Here is a 16,322-nt window from a genome sequence, read left to right on the forward strand (position 1 = left end):
TGCTTGACATTAATTTTTTGTGCGCTTCCACTTCAAATTTCACATACACTCTGAAAAATTTATAAGGGTGACTATTGATAATTAAAATCAGAAAGATATAGAGTTATTTGGATTCTATACTGGAAGAATAAGTACAATCATTCTAAGTTTACAATGAAAAGATAAGGCATTTGTTAATGTTTCAAGTAGTCTTGGATTAATTCAAAGAATTAAATGTAGAACCAGCTTTCATTTTGAGACTCTTAAGAAAGTTGATGATGTTTCTGGACAAGAGAAAATCAATAGCATGCCACTTATAGTATCTACTAAATGTTAGGTAGTTAATAATTTAGAAAAGAGAGCTTGCTGCTACACTTACAAGGTTTTCCCTTTCGTTAAGGAAGGAGACAGGTTCAGTTGCCTCTTGGGTATTTCTCTGTATGTTCAGTTTTAGTGAATTAAAAATGGCTTTTCCTCCAATGAGAGAAACTGCCCTCAGACTACTGGACAAGATTTTTTTGACAGCCTTGGTATGAACTACCTGAAAGATGAGAGCCTTTAAAAAAACAAAAAAAAAAGTCTTTCAAAGCTGTTTTGGCTTAACATTATTTGAGCAACACTTGAAGACATAAAGGGAATTGTAATAGCATCAGATGCAGGCAGAGCTGATTGTACCTGCTTAAGGACTTGACCAGGATTTCTGCTCAGGGGATTCTCTTGAAGAATGAGCAAAAGAATATGGGGAGTGTGTATCTTTACTGTTGTGCATTGCGTAAATGAAAATTTTTTCTCTCTCCTGATGTGAGTTCAGATCTGTTTCTTTGCTTCCAGGATGTACAGCACAGATGGTGGAGACTAATTGGGGTGGAGGGCAAAGCCTCTATGTGTTGTTGAAATCCTGTGCCTCTCTGGAGGTCGAGGGTGAAGCTGCTATGGCAGAGGCATCCTCGGGGCTAATGTGAGCAATGGCAGCCTCCCTGTGTTTGCCTGCTGGTCATGATGCAAAGCTGAACGGCTGTAGCAGCTGTCTAACACACTTCTCTCAGGACAAATTTCTCCATCCCTCTATCTGACTCAACTGACAGAAATGTGTCTGTGCATGGAGGGGTCCTACATCGAGCCCTGCAGCAATCCCAGCAGATGCAGAAGTAGGATTTGGCATGCAGATCAGCCTTGCTGTGCTGGGGCTCTTTTATACTGGCTGCCTTTCTTGGGCTTGTATTTTACCAGTGTTGCTGCAAACAGAACTCTGGCAAACTGCTTCCTTTCCCCTTTTCCAAGTGTCAGAGCTTTGGAGGGCAGGATGGCCTCAGAGATATGCAAATCATTTCCTTGTACTAGTCCTGGTGCTCAGAGACGCAGCAGTGTTTCCATCTGCCCTCCAACAGCTCATGCGGAGTTCTGTCTGTGCTAAAACTTGTACTGCAGTAGGCTGAGACTTTGTCTGGGAGCTTGGGGTTTGTTCCATCCCTGAGCCATTCCCATCCTTTCCTTCTTCCCAGAAAACAAGAAAAAGTCACAGCTGGGCTTGTCTCGCATTTGCATCTGTCCACAACCTTCACGTCAGTTCTCAGTCCCAGCCACTATTACAGATGTGATTATACACAGTTTACAGCAGTAAATGACATAAGGAGATGCTAACCAGCTTTTATGGAGCCTCATCATATAATTTGTGTTGTGTTTCTTTCACTGTACCACCAGTCAGCATCGCTCATGTTCAGTCTTATGTTCTCCCTTTGCAGGTGTGCTGTGTTCCACCCAAACCTTTTGTTTTCTCTGTGGTCTTGAGTTTCTTCCCCTCCCACTGCTTCTCCAGTTGCTCTGTTAAGCAGTAAGAAGCCACAGGTGAATCCCTATGGGTGTTTGCCATGCTAAAAAAGATTCCCAAAATATCTCTCCTTCGGCCCAAGAGACAGCAACAAAGCAGGACTGTCAGGTGGCAGAAACCCCAAAAGCAATGATGTAGATGCACAGCATGTGCAATTTAAAATGGTCATTTAATGTACAATCATCAGGTCAGGCTGACACCAGGAAATGGGTTGTTAAAGGCTTTTTAGTGGGCACATGAAGTAGCACGAGGATTAAGCTGACACTCTCTCATGTCCTGTGTGCAGAGGTGGCCTTTCTGCTGTACTATATTTATGGGTGTTAGAGAGAAACATCCTATAACAGGATTCTCCATGAGTTATGTCCATCTACATTTAAATGACAAAGGTCATGTCTACTTGTACAGTAATTAAATTTTAATAAAATAAGAATAATTTATAGCATTCAAGTCTATGCTATAACTGAGCAGGGTAACTATCCCTCACTCAGCCTCAATACATGATATAATTTATGCATGAGCACAGAATTCTCTGCAAGATGCTGAAATCAACATTGCATGTTGGGGATGTGGATACTTATTTTAGATACTGAGTTTGAAAATTGTGGTTTGTGGAAATTTATGCAAAAATATTGCCAAAATAAGCATTGAAAACCTAATTTCAATATGCAGCTGCTTGTAAGCGTGGTAATTAAGATATATTGGGTAAATTTGCTACGTCTGTTCTCACCCACACCAGTGAGACAGAAGTTGCAGATTTCAGACGTAGGCTCACCAGAGCTTTAAACTCCAGCCAGGATCCAGGAAAAAAGGTCTGGGAGAGCAGGTCTGCTGCTTAGCCTGGTCTTGTCTCCACTGCTCAGAGCTTTGATGGAGGGAATGATGTTGGGATTACCCAGCTCCCGCCTCCTCAAAACACTTTTCACAGATGAACTCACAGTCCTGCAGGGAGGGAGAGAGAGAGTCAATCAGCACATTATCTGGATAAAGAAACCAAAGTGGGGGTTTAAACATTTTTCTTGTCAGGAATCAATCATTTTTGACTTTACATACCATCACCAGTCACTCACTGCTCTAAATGCTGTGTTTACCCTCTGCAACAGGAGATTCATCCTCCCTCTAGCTTGCTGCTCCTCTGAAATAAATCAACAGGTTTTACCTCTACTTTTTCCTCCAGCTGGGGTGATGCTGGTCCCTGAAAGGAAGACAGAGGATGGGTTTGAGGAGCACTTCGGCTTGAACTACTTGGGACACTTCCTGTTGACTAACCTCCTCTTGGATACGCTGAAGCAATCAGGAACGCACAGTCACAGCGCTAGGATCATCACTGTCTCATCAGCCACCCATTATGTAGGCAAATTGCACCTAAACGACTTACAAAGCAGGTACCGATCAGTTTTTGCTATTCACTGGTCTGTAGTAATCGTGTGCAGATTAAACTACAAGACAATTTTTACTGACTACTGAATGAGGTGGGGTTTTGTTGCCTTTTAATTTTTTTTAATACAATTTATGGTGGTTTTCAAGCACTTGCTTAATATATTTAATATTTGATCAAAGCTTGCAGCCCCGACCCAAAGGTACAAATAATTTATGAGCTCTGAACGGCATCTTTTATTCTGGACTTTGAAAACCTCACTTTGCTTTCTGGCGCTTATACTGCGGTGATGCTGATGGTGCTCGCAGCGCCTGGACTCGCCACCGTCTCATCAGGGAGACGCTCCCTAACACCGGGATGTTTGGGAATGGCTTGTGCGGATGCTGCCAGGCGTGGTCCCCAGGAGGATGCGTGCTCAGAGCCGCTGCCCTCAGGCGAGCCCAGACACCGCCCGTAGCTGCTGCTGCCTGCCCGCCGAGCAGGGATGCTGCTGCCACCGCCCTTCCCGCCCGGCTGCCGGGCCGCTGTGCCGGCGCTGTGCCTCCTGCCGCCCCTTCCTGCCTGCAGCTCCCTCTGCCTCTGGCCTTCCTTGTCCTGCAGTGCTGCTGGCATCCCAGCCTCTCCGTGGCTTCCCTCACAGCCCTGCTCCAGCTTCCCCCAGCCACCTCCAGGCTGTGTCACCCTGCCTGTCCCTGTCCCCTCCTCTGGTCCTTGCCCTCTCACACATCAGCCTGCCGATTCACTGCCAACGCTACACTCTGGTCGTGTCTGTGTCACCCCCTGTGCTTCCCCAAGAGCTTGCTGAGATCCAGATTGTGGCTGCCCTGGGTTTTTAATCCAGTAAAATGGGTTTAGGTGCATGGATGGCTTCTGACCTCCTGCTGTCGTGTAGGAAATCTGCGGATGAGGGTCTGTGGGATATTTGTTACATTAGGAAGACATCAAATGACGCGGTAAATGTCTCTGGTATCATGCAGGAACAGTGTGGAGTGGTTTAGTTGGCAGAGGAATGGGCAGGATAACAGATAAATGTCAGCATTTCCCCATGCAGTCATGCACGCCAGTTACGTGCTTACTAACAGGCTCAAGCCTTCTCCTGGGCTCCAGAGAGCTTCTGCCTGCCTGCCTGCATGGAGCCAGTCTGACTCCAGTGTCATCTCCATGAAAATCTGTCTCCATCCCTTGGCAGGGACTTCAGCAGGTGATCAGAAGTACCTGGCCCAAGGTTTCATTTCCGAACAAAGACTGAAATTAAAGGGCTGGGTTGTTTCCACTATAGACTTTTCACATATGAATGCTGCATTAGGCATGTCAAACTTCTGATTACATATGATGGCATCGGTTTTATTACAAGCCATTGTTTAAGCCTCTACAGGGTAGTCACAATTTAATCTCTTGCTTGTAAAGCAACCACAGGAAATTACCCTTACTCTTGACTTAATATTATGTATTCATTGTTTCTGATGGGCATGTGCTGGATGGCACCATGCAAGTGGGCTAAGGGGATTAGTATTTCTTTGGGCTAAAGTGGGAATGCAGAATTAAATGTGACTCTTCTGTGTCTCTAGATAACAGTAGTTTCCTTGATTATAGCAAGGCCTTGTACCGTGCCTCTTTAATTTAGGATCATCCCTATCTTTGATTTATCATTATTAACTCATGTTTTAAATGAACCAGAAATGTTTGATTTTGGTAAGTTATAGTTGAGCAAGAACATGACCAGTCTGACATAAAAATAATAATATACCAGTGAGATTTACCTGCAGCTTTTGTGTCCTTTACATTTCAACATTATTGATGTAAGAAGGGCCATAAAGGATGACAGACTCTGACTGATTTTGCCTGCTCATTCCCACACAGATGCTCTGAATCACTCAGGGACAGCCATGCTGCCTGCACATATATATGCACACTGTTGAAACCCAGAGTGGGCTGTAAATTCAGGTCCAAACCTTTCCTTGGTTCAGGTGTAAAAAGATGCTCCTGGGTATTTTTTTTTAGCCTAACTGCCAAAAAGGCCCCAGTCAGGTGAATAGTTTGATATCACCATAAATAAATAGTGCTGCAAAAACCTGTGAGATCATTTGTGTGTTTGAGTGTGTCCCTAAAGTGTGAGCAGGGGGTTTAGCAGGAGGACTGGTGGGGGGTGTCATACCCAGGCATTGTCTGCTCCACAGGGCCCTGGAGATGCCTTGTGATTCAGAGCAACATTCAAGAGCTTTAATGGATGTGGTAAAGACACCCATGGCAAACAGTTTCCTGGTGATGCCATGTCTCATTTTTGCTGCTTTAATGGGAAGTCATTCTAAAATTTTCTATTTTTTTTTCTTTTCTTTATTTTAAATTGCAGCAGTTGGCCATAATTCATTTTATGACTTGGGTGTATGTTCCCAGATTGGCTGGTAGTCATAACCTAGCAGGAAAGCAGCAAAACCATCTGGAGTCATTAGTGGAGAAAGGGGGCTTGTACTCTGTGCTGGGGAAATTACTGCTGGCAGCAGGCTGGATTGTTTACTGTACTCTTGTCTCATTATTCCTAGATGCTATTTGGGCTAGTGTCCTGACTAGAGGTGAGTGACAGTGCTGGAGCAGGGGTTCATCCATCAAGCATGGCAGAGAAGGAAAGGCTGAAGGCTTGTCTTGACTTAAAGGAGACAGTAAACTGAGGTTCAGTTCTCTGCTTTACCACAGACTTTTCTATGGAATCCTTCTCCCACCCAGGAGACTCTGGGTGGGAGAAGGATTTGGCAGTCACATTTGTGTCCATTTCTCCTCATTGGTTATATTTGCTGCTGAGAGATCTGCTCTGAAACCAGACATCATCCATGTCAGTAACCGCAGGGCAACTGGATAACAAATAATTGTTGGAAGGCCTGTCCCATGAACAGTCTTAAACAAAGCTTGTGCTACTGTCCTCCATGTTTCCTCTTTGATTTGTGTCCTGCCATCTTGCCAACCATGATTTATCATGTTGCTCTGATAAATCACGTTTCATGATTTATCCCATGTTGCTCTGGTTAGCTCTTTTCAGTAGGTGGTTCATTTAATTTTGTATTTTTGTATTTTACATTATTTTCCTTCCTTTATTGTCTCGTTCTTCATGCTTACTTGCTTCTTCATCTGTCTTTTGAACTTTTTTTGCTTGAATTGGCTTTTCCCTCCCTATATCATGTTTTTTCTTTTCATAAATTTTTTTCCTTTTTTTTTTCCTTTTTTTGAGATTGTCTTATTTCTCCCCACCAGTTTATCTCCTCCTGTCCATTTTTCTTCCTGTCTTTTCCCCCTAGCCCCTCTCCTATCTCTTCCATATGAATGCCATTTCTCCCCATTTCTGCCCCTCCTCTTCACTCACACACACACCAGTGGAAGAGGCATGGTATGGGTACAGCAAGGCAGGACAGAGCTTGTTCCAAACAGGCAGGGCACAGCTTGTTTCATGTGTGTTATTGAAAATGCAGACGCACACGCACAAGAGCACTGAGTGTTCTCCCATTCTTTTGCTGAAGGATATATATGAAGAACATCAAACGCCTTTGTGGTCTCTTAGATCCAGACCATTTCCAACAGCAATCACATGAGTCGACAAGGGGACCCCTAAGGCAAATCATTCCCCTTCATCCCTACTTTGAACACGACTGTTTTCAGGAGGTGAAAGTTAAGAGAAACACAACCTATCCACAAGCATTTCCACTGTGGTGATTTCAGCAGCTACATGCAGAGGGTAGTACACTGTGCTCCAGCAGCACAGCTTGCATGGCCTTCTTTCCTCTTTTGCCTGCCTCAAATAATGCTTTCTAAGCTGAGAGGAGAAAAAAAGTATGGTCATGAGAGAATATGGCTGTCTGGTTCTAGCAAAGACTTGAACAATAATGTACCATCCACTTGGGTTGAGATAGGCTTGAGCAGTGCACTGGAGTTCACAGTGCTCTTTCAGGCTGAGGTGTAGGATACTCCTTTGAGTGCTCTACCTACCAAAGTAAGAAGGTATTTTTAGGAAAATAAAGAAAAGAAGACCGTAGTTTCTTTCCCAGGCTGTGGATCACACTTGAATATGCTCCTTTCCCAGGGGTTAGCATCTTTGTGTGTTCTGTCTAGCTTTTTCTCCATGACTAACTATTCCTTTCATCATCCTCTCTTTTTGCATACCAAATGGGCCCTGTAATGCTGTGAATCACGGATCTATGAACTCCCCAGCCACAGTAACACAGCTCCTTTCTGGTTCACATCTCTTGTATATTCAAGAACAGTTAGTCACACTTTTCTGCTCCCTTTCCTCTGCTCTCCAACTGCAGAAGGAGCTGATTATTTTTGAAACTCTCCAAGCTGAGTATGATATATTAGATATAATTTCTGTATTTTTCCCTGTAGCCCCAGTGCATGAATCATGTCAGAGACAATAGAAGTTAAATGAAAAGAATTGCAAAATTCCCAGCTGCCACATGTGTGTCCTAGCTGGTGTAAAATAGGATAAACAGCTCTGCCCTAGACCTGGGAAGATTCTGAAGAGACCAGGCAGCTCCAGTTTATCTCCTATGTTAGGCAGTTCATAAGGAACTGTAACAGGAAGTATTAGGTACTGATGAGAAAATCTGTCCAGCAAAGTGTCTGTAGTCCTCCTGTTCTTGGATGAGGAGTGTCCTTCATCTTCTCTTCTTCCATGTATGTGATGTTTGTTGGTTAAAAAAGTTGTAATAAATTTGGGCAGAAATTTGGGGTTTTTTCCATCAGCATTACTGAAGTTTTGGAAAATATTTTCTATGAACAGCAACTAAGAGTTAAGATCTTGAATCACTTTTGGAAAATATGTATCCATTTTTGGAATGAAAACACTTGATTTCCCTGTTCTACAAATCTTTTTTTAAATTTATTTCTAATTATCCCTATGAGTACATTGGCATTCTGATTTTGAAGTATGACAATAAAACTGAAACTCCCAACCTTTAATTTCTAAGCCATCCCTTTCAATTATCTCCATCAGTTTCAAATCATTTTTTTAAGCTGGACATTTGTGTAGAATAGGGGTTTTTTACTAATAATGGTTTGATGAGTCAACATTTTTTTCTGAGGAAAGGCCTCTATTTTTTAAATATCCAAATAATTTCTTCAGTGCCTTTTCATGATTGATTTGTCTCTTAAAGTTTCTTAATTCTCTCTGACTGGAAGATCTAGAAGTATAACATCTGAAATTCAAGCAAAAACAAACATGAAGCTGATGTAGCATAGTAGTACCATAGTGCTGTTGGGTATTTTTCTATTTTTTTTATATAATAAAGGAAATTTTGTAAAAATAAGTAGGAGAGATTTTCATTATTACTCCTTTTTTGTACATCCAATTTAGTCAGTACAGAAGTCTTTCATAATAACACACAAAGAGCTGTTTCACTAGACTGTTGTTCAATAAAATGGTGTGAAAAATACAAAAATTGTGATCATAAAAGATTGTTCTATATTGTTAGATAGATACATATTATCATAGGTTTTATTTAACTCATGGAATATATGGTTTTCTTTCAGTTCTGCTGTTTAAGCAGCTCCTCCACAATGTCTTCTATTTCATATTCTGGTTCTATTTGCAAGATAAATCACGTTGCCTTGACAGGACCAAATGCCAACTGCAGTACAGTGCTGTAATAATTTAGACATGTCTTTCCTGCAGCAGGTTATCAAGTTTTCCTGTATAGAGTTAGATGATAAGTATTTAAATGCTTACTGCACACACATAAGTCCCTCTTTGCCAAATACTTTCTGTATAAATGCAAAAGCATTTGCTGCTTTGCAAAATGATCCCTTGTGTTTGCAGCAATTAGCATTAATTGGAAAAATTGACTAGCCTGGAAAATGGGTGTACTGGGGAAGGCACAGATCTCAAATTCTATAAGTTAATTTAAAAAAAATAAATGGGCTACTGTATCAGCAGACCAATTCATCAATTCAAAAGACAGAGTTCTATCTCAAATGCATCAAGTGTTTTATCCATTCTTCTCTCTTCCTGCAACAAATAACAAAGAAATAAATAATTTAAGTCAGGATGTCAACTCAAGAAAGTGATCATTTTAATTTATCAATGTATTTTTGTTCTGTCTAATCAAAATGCTTTTAGGGTTGATTGACTTCTGCAAAACAATAAGAGAGTGTAACACTGATACCACAAAGATAATGTCAGACTAACATGTATTGGGGGATATTAAGTGTAGCTCCTTTGTTGTCACAATGTTAAAATCCTTTTTGCTCTAAAGGAATTGATTTCTTAACAAAGGATTGTTAATAATGGTAATTGGTTTGATAGGACATGGTGTTTCTGAACTAGTTCAAAATGGCAGCATGCTGGTTAGTATGTGAGATACGGGTGCTCCTGATGCCCAGACTGTCCCTGCACCGTGGGCTGGCTGGGAGAAGCCAGCTCTGCGTGGCATTCAGGACAGTAGCTCTCACAGATGTGCTGTTTTCCAGAGAGGCAAGATAGTTCTACGATAATTTGAAAGTTAATGTATTGCATTCATGTGACAGAGAGGGCGAAAGAGAACTGGGAGTGGAGAGAGAGCTTGTTCCCCTTGAGAAGGGAAGGTTAGTTTAACAACTTTTTGTTAGCAAAAAGACTCATTATGGCTGAATGAACCTTAAAAGCTTTGGAGTTCACATTCTGGGTGATTATTCAAATGTTTTAAGCATTTCTCTCAGTTGCTTTAACAACCACAATCCTCACAGTGTCCTGTCAGAGGAGTTGTCCTTTGGGCTGCCTAGGATAGCTGGGGAAGGCTGGTGCACATGCCTGTAAATCCCTGGAATAATGTGTTAAGAGAAATGATCAAAATTTTCAGCTCACCTTCCAGAAACCCCCTCCAGGTTCAGCCCTGCTGTTGCTTCTGTTTCTTCATAGCCATGCATTCCAGGTCTTGCCACATGAACTAAGGATTATGAGCTATTGTGCAGGGAGCTGAAGGCAGATTTCTGCATCTGTGATTTGTTGACTCTTAACCTTTTCTCTATTTCTCATTCAAAACCTCTTTGTCCAGAGAAGGAGAGCTTCATCTGTTCAAAAGCAGATCAAGCAGCTGAAACTTAAACCCGTGAAGAAAAACTGGTATTTTGATTAAATCAAGCTCTTGATTAAAAAAAAAAAATTGTGAAAACTATGCTTTCTAAGTAAAATGAATCTCTGTAAACGTAAAATCTTTTAGCCCCAAGGAGTTTTAATACTGCCAGAATACCTCATACAGTTGTAGCTTTGTTGGCCCATTTCTTCTGTTCTCATTATGTGTTGGGAGCTGTGGTAGCCCAGCCTTTCTTGCCATGGGAGGTGGAGAGGGGCTGTACACAGCAAAATCTCAGCTTCCCAGGAGCAACAGAGACTGAGGAATACTGTGGCTCACAGTAGCTTTAGGGGAAGGTCAAGAGCTTTTAACAGTGATATTAAAGGAGTGGTGGGGATGTTTAGTACCTGAATTGCCACAAAAGAAATCAATCAATCAATCAATCAATCTGTCAAAGCAGCAATTTCTTCACATTCTTCTTTCAGTGAGGGCTGGGGCAGGGCAGCTCAGTGATGCTGTTGGTTTTTCAGGACATGAAACTTCTTGCCATTTCCTGGAAAGCTAAACCTGCCAGATTTCACTAGGTTCTGGCATGTCTGCAAGTGTAAGAGATCTTAAGCATTCTGGTCCCGTGCCATGCCATGCCCCTTCTTATGAAATGCTTGGTTTTCCATTACAGGTCCCTGTTTACAGTATTCCAGGGTGACACACTGTTGGGAAAATTATAAAGTGAACCCCAAAACTCAGCTCTAAGGCCAAATAGTACAGAAACTGATTGCTGACACTGGTTGTTCTTTTTTTTTTTTTTTTGGTACTTAGAAATAACCACTTTGCAATGCTGGCTGTGGACTGCTGTGTATCTTACTCCTTTCCTGTAGATTTTTGTGTTTTGCAAAAGTTGGCATTTTTATGTTCCTCAGATAAGACCCTCCCTCTTCACATGCCCCTTTCATATTTAAATCTGATTTACATCCCACCTGATTTCTGACAGGGGATGAGTGATGTTGTTGATGTACAGTCTCACAAGAACAAAAGTCTTTCATGCTGTATCTGGACTGTGAGTCATTTCATGGATGCAGAAAACTTCCACATTTTAATTCCTCTGGTTGGTGTTCAGCTGTATTTCTTCTTTAACCTAGGAAGATCTTCTAGCTGAGGAGAAGGCTTCTTGTGATGGCTTTTAAGAAATAGCTGTCTTTTTTATGAGTTTGTTCCTTGCCTTAACTGATATACTAGAAGTTAGTCACTTTCATCATGCAGATTGAAGCTGTGATGTTCAAGTTCTCAGTATATAAGAAAACATCTAAAAAGCAGTGTTTGTTAAATTGTTTCAACGAACAGAACCTGATTTTCAAAAGTATGTTGTGCCAGACTTGCTAATCTTATGTTATTTCTGTAAACAAAGATTGATGGCATAGCATTTTCTGCACAGTAGTTATAGATATCTCAGAGGAAGAAGGATTTTGCAGGCACATTTCCTCCAGTAAGACAGACAAGTCCTTCAATGTGATGAATATTTGGTCTAGCAGAACATATTCAGCCCCTCCTTAAATCCAAGGCTGTGCAGTGGGTTGAGCCCACCACAATTAAACCTTAAATTATCTTTGCATGTACACCAACACAGTCTACTGTAAATCTGCCAGCCTCCGTAGGTGCACTGCACTGGGTTTGAACTGGCAGCACCTCATTATGCTTGTTCAGACCCTACAGCTCCATTTGAGTCCCACAATGAAAAGCTCAGAACTTGCAGGTAATCTGCAAAAGTCTACACCTGTTTCAAAATGCTTTTTAAGAATATTTTGGATTATTCAAGTTATTGCTGGGGCTTTTGTGGTCCTGTGAGCGTTGTGGCAGAAGCCAAGAAACCATAAACCATTACTTCCTTCAGCTTAAAAGTTCTTTTGCAGGAGAGGTAGGAAGCTTTCCACAAGTGGGTGGAGAGTACCTCCCCCCATTTATAATTCCATAGATAATCTTACAAGATGTGTAACAATCTTCAATAACCTGAGATCCAGATTATCCAAGAGATAATATGAAAAGATATGTGTCCGTGTTACTTCCCCATCCCTCAAAGGGATCATGAGGACACAGAATGTAGATCTTGAAGCCATAATCTTTTTCTTGGGTAAAGCAATATGCAAACCCTTGCTTCCTGTTATATATTTACTAATTCATTTGTTTAATGGAGATTTTTAATTGAATGAAGGGATACTATTATGCTCAAATACCACTTCAACAGTTAGCATGTACTTGACACTGCATCAATTCCCCTGACTGTAGAAAAGAGGCAATTTATACCATTCTAAATAAAGACATATATTTCCTGGAAGAATGGAATTACAGTAATTATAACTTGAATTTAACATTGATATTTAAAATAATCCAAAACATATGAAATTAACACCAACTGTACACAAAGAGAAAAAAATTTACTTCTTTAAAGGTGCTGATTCTGGTGAGATTTTGAGAAGATCAGCCTTTGATTCCATGCATTTGAGAGCTATGCTGAGCACACAGCAGCTGAGCACACAGCAACTAAGCTGCACACAGCAGCTCTCAGTAGAGCAGAGTAGCTCTTGGCATCTTACCTCCTGCCATTAGAAGTAGGGATCAGCCAATTGAAAAATGATGCTCTGATTCCACCTAGATGACAGTAACACCCAGGATGACAAGCCCTGGCTTATTTTGCCTTTCATAAATGATTTTAAAATGAAGACATTCTATGTTTCTTTATTAAACGTAGTCCTCAAGAGACAGTAAGTTAATTTTTGTTCCCCCTGCATTTTCTAAAGGCTATTAGAAGGGGCTAGTCACTGAATGTTATGTATTTATACAGTGAAGAGCTGGAAGCTGGGAAGCATGGTTTTAAAAGAGAAACGAAAACCAAAACACCACCCAGCTTCCAGATTGTGGCTCCTACTGCATTGTGGGTTAAGCACAAAGCAGGATCTGCTGAAATACCAGTTACTGAGACCATTACCAATATTTCATCTGTTAGAGCAAGCATTTCCCAACTCTGGGCTTTTACCCTTATACTCTAGTTTTAGGAACAAAAATGTTACTTTACTACAGTTGAAAGATGCCAGACAAAGCCTGGGTTTGTCCAGAGCTGTGTGTGAGTGACATGTGGAACTGAAGACCTTGCTGTAGGAAGAGGAATGAAAGGCAAGATGTTTTGCTCTGCCACTGGCCTATGACTGCTTAAGTAACCCCCATACCACAAATTAGGACATGAAGGATTTGGTTTTTACCTTGTGTAGAACCACTAATTTCATGTGTTGGTAGGGTAGCCTTCCTTTTGAACAAGTTCATCACAGGGTCATGAGGGCTCTTCAGGAGTCCCTAATGCTGCATTCCTTATCCACTCAAGGTTTATGCTTCAGCCACCTTAACTATTATGTGTATACTGACACAATTTGGTTTTTAAGGTTGCACCTCACATATATGAAAGAAATGTGCATGAAGAAGTACATGAGATATTGCTCAGGAGCACACAAAGTGCCCAGTCATGTACATGAGATGAGTGACTGTGCAATAGCCTATAGTAACAGGACAGCTCCTGTACAAAACATAACTGCAACATCTCAAAAGCAGAGAATTTAATACCTTAGATTTGAGCTTTGTTTTACTAATACATATGCCTTTTTCTTTCAATTGGTAAAGTACTGGTTGTCAGTTGTAATATGTTTATTCTCATTTCTCCAATTTGGTCTTTTCTCCTTGTCTTTATTTGTTTGTTTGTTTGGTTGGTTGGTTGGTTTTTATTGAGAGAAAATAACAATTAATGAAACTCAGAAAATGTGTTCACAGGAGAAATATATGTAGTACTGCCAGGAAGCCTGCTTTAATCTTATAAACAATATTTAGGACTCAAGCTTTATCATAAGAGAAGCGAAAGAAACTGCTTGTGATAACTGGTAAAGACATGCTTATTTTCCAATGTATTTCTCTAGCTGCTTCAAAATAAGCTGCAAAATTTATCAAAACTTGAAAAATCTTATGCTGCATTCCCTGAAGAAAGAAAATTTAAGACTGTGAAAGCTTCATGAGTGTTTAATAATAGACTTTTATAGTCTTGACTAAGCAATGGTGATGATGTATTGCAAGATTAATACATAAATCATTAGGAAGCTTTAGTCATTTTAATACAGCAAGCCTATGTTTTGCTTAATTCCCTGATTCATCCTAAGGCATATATTGAAATTTTGTGTGGCCTTTCATTAAAAAGCCCAGCATGTCAGCCACGTTTTGCATCACTTGTCTTTTAATGGAGCACACAGCAGCTGGGTTTTTTGCAGTTTGATCTTGGTGCACTCTGCCCTCCAGGCAAATTAACACACTGGAAATTGGGGTGCAGGGTGACAGGTGAAAGGAGGATGATGTGCAACACAATGGTGAAAGGTTCACATCAGGAAAGCTTCAGGGCCAGCACTGGCTGTGTTAAACTGATCTGTGTGCCAGTCAGGATGGCCACAGGTCCTCTGAGCCTTTTGCTGAAGCACGATGTGGTGGGGTAGAGGGTGCTGTCAGTGAGTCCATAATGTCTGTCACGTGTGTGCACAGTGCCAAAGGAGCCCTCCATGAGAGCGAAAAAGCTGAGAGCAGCGAGAGAGCCCCGCACACAGGAGGGTGGAGGGAGTGGTCTGTGCCAAGCAGCACTTTCCCCTGTTAGTCAGTGGGTACCCTCACCTCCCTTAGTGCTCTTTACTAAATACGGAATCATTGGGCATAAATGGGGGTCCACTGTAGAAAACAGACCAACTAAAGCAAACCTGAGGAGAAACAAGTACGACTGCCAAGAGAGGCGCTGAACTGCTATCCCAGTTTTCAAACTGGGATAGCAGCTGAGTCCATATTTAAACACCTAATTAGCCACTGCAGGCTTCAGTTTGAAGTTTGGCTCCTCATTACTTTTTGAAAATACATTCCATAGGGAGGCTGCTGCTGGAGACAGCACCATGGAGATAAGTGTTAAAATCAGCTAATCAGCTTCTGGTGGAAAGGAAGAAAAAAGAAAATGAAAAAGAAGGAGAAAGGAAAAAAAACCAACCCCAAATCAGCAAGCCTTAAGGCACTCACTCCATAATGGAATACATACTTATTTTGTTCTTGCAAAAATTCAAAAAAATCCCCTTCTTTTCTCTCCTCTAATTTTTGTAATAGTAAGTCAAACCTATAGCTTATATTGCAAAAAATCTTAAGCCAGAAGTAAGAACTTCTGCTAAAAATTAATTTGACACAAAATGCAGAACCTGCTTTATCCTGATCATTTATTCATCAGTATAGAATCCATAAAACATTATTTTCAAAGGAAGAAGAAGGTCTTGTGTATTTGTGCTCTCTTGGACAGATTTCAAAGCCGCAAATTAAATTCTACCTGCCTTTACTCCTCCTGTATTTTTTATTTAGTGAGTTTGTGATTGTTTTATCAGCACTGACTCAGCAAAATGCTATGGAGGAGCATCCCCTGGAGGATGCCACTGTTTTCTGTGGTAGAAGGAGTTGTCCACAGCATGCTGCACTCAAACAAGGGAGTGAACATGAACTTCTCCAAGCTACTGATGCCAGGCATGCTGTGCTTTCCCACTGAACTTCTTCCCACCAAGTCCTTGCTCCACTCTTCCTAGCTACTGAGTGTGTATAGTCTTGCCATATCACAGCCCTTGCTGTCTGGCATGGCCCAAGCTGGGTGGGCAGTATTTATTAGGATGTATCCCTGGGCATTGAACACCAGTTCAGCTCTCTAGCTGACTGACCAGCACCCACCACTGGGAGCTTCCAGTCCTCTGCCTGGCTGGTTGCCTAGTTAGGAGGCAGAGTTTCTCTGCTTAAGAGTCTGCTTGCCTGGCTGTGAAGCATCAATACCCTGTGTACTCAAAGCAGCAAAGGTCCAAAGTCACAGGCGCCTCGTGTGCACTGCTCTGCTAGCACAGTTTGCTGGTAAGCTGTGTTCTGCTTGGATGGTTTGTCTCTTGTATGCACTTTGATTTCAGAAAGATTTTAGAACCTTCAGAAAAAGTAGACATGCATAATGTCAATATTATTTTACTTAGTATGCAATTATACTTCTATTCATTGTAAAAAAATTACATACAGAGCATAAAGTGCT

The 16,322-nt window shown here is 41.3% G+C and overlaps 1 protein-coding gene across 2 annotated transcripts in view; it reads left to right on the forward strand.

Annotated features, from left to right (window-relative positions):
- Positions 1–16,322, forward strand: part of DHRSX (dehydrogenase/reductase X-linked) — a 165,086-nt gene that overhangs the window by 114,750 nt on the left and 34,014 nt on the right. For both annotated transcript variants that reach the window (XM_063392439.1, XM_063392440.1), the window contains one exon: positions 2,982–3,189. In XM_063392439.1, the coding sequence (XP_063248509.1) occupies positions 2,982–3,189 (208 nt within the window). The remainder of the gene's footprint in view (positions 1–2,981; positions 3,190–16,322) is intronic.

Source organism: Prinia subflava, chromosome 3 (genome assembly GCF_021018805.1).
Source record: "Prinia subflava isolate CZ2003 ecotype Zambia chromosome 3, Cam_Psub_1.2, whole genome shotgun sequence".
Taxonomy (NCBI): Eukaryota; Metazoa; Chordata; class Aves; order Passeriformes; family Cisticolidae; genus Prinia; species Prinia subflava.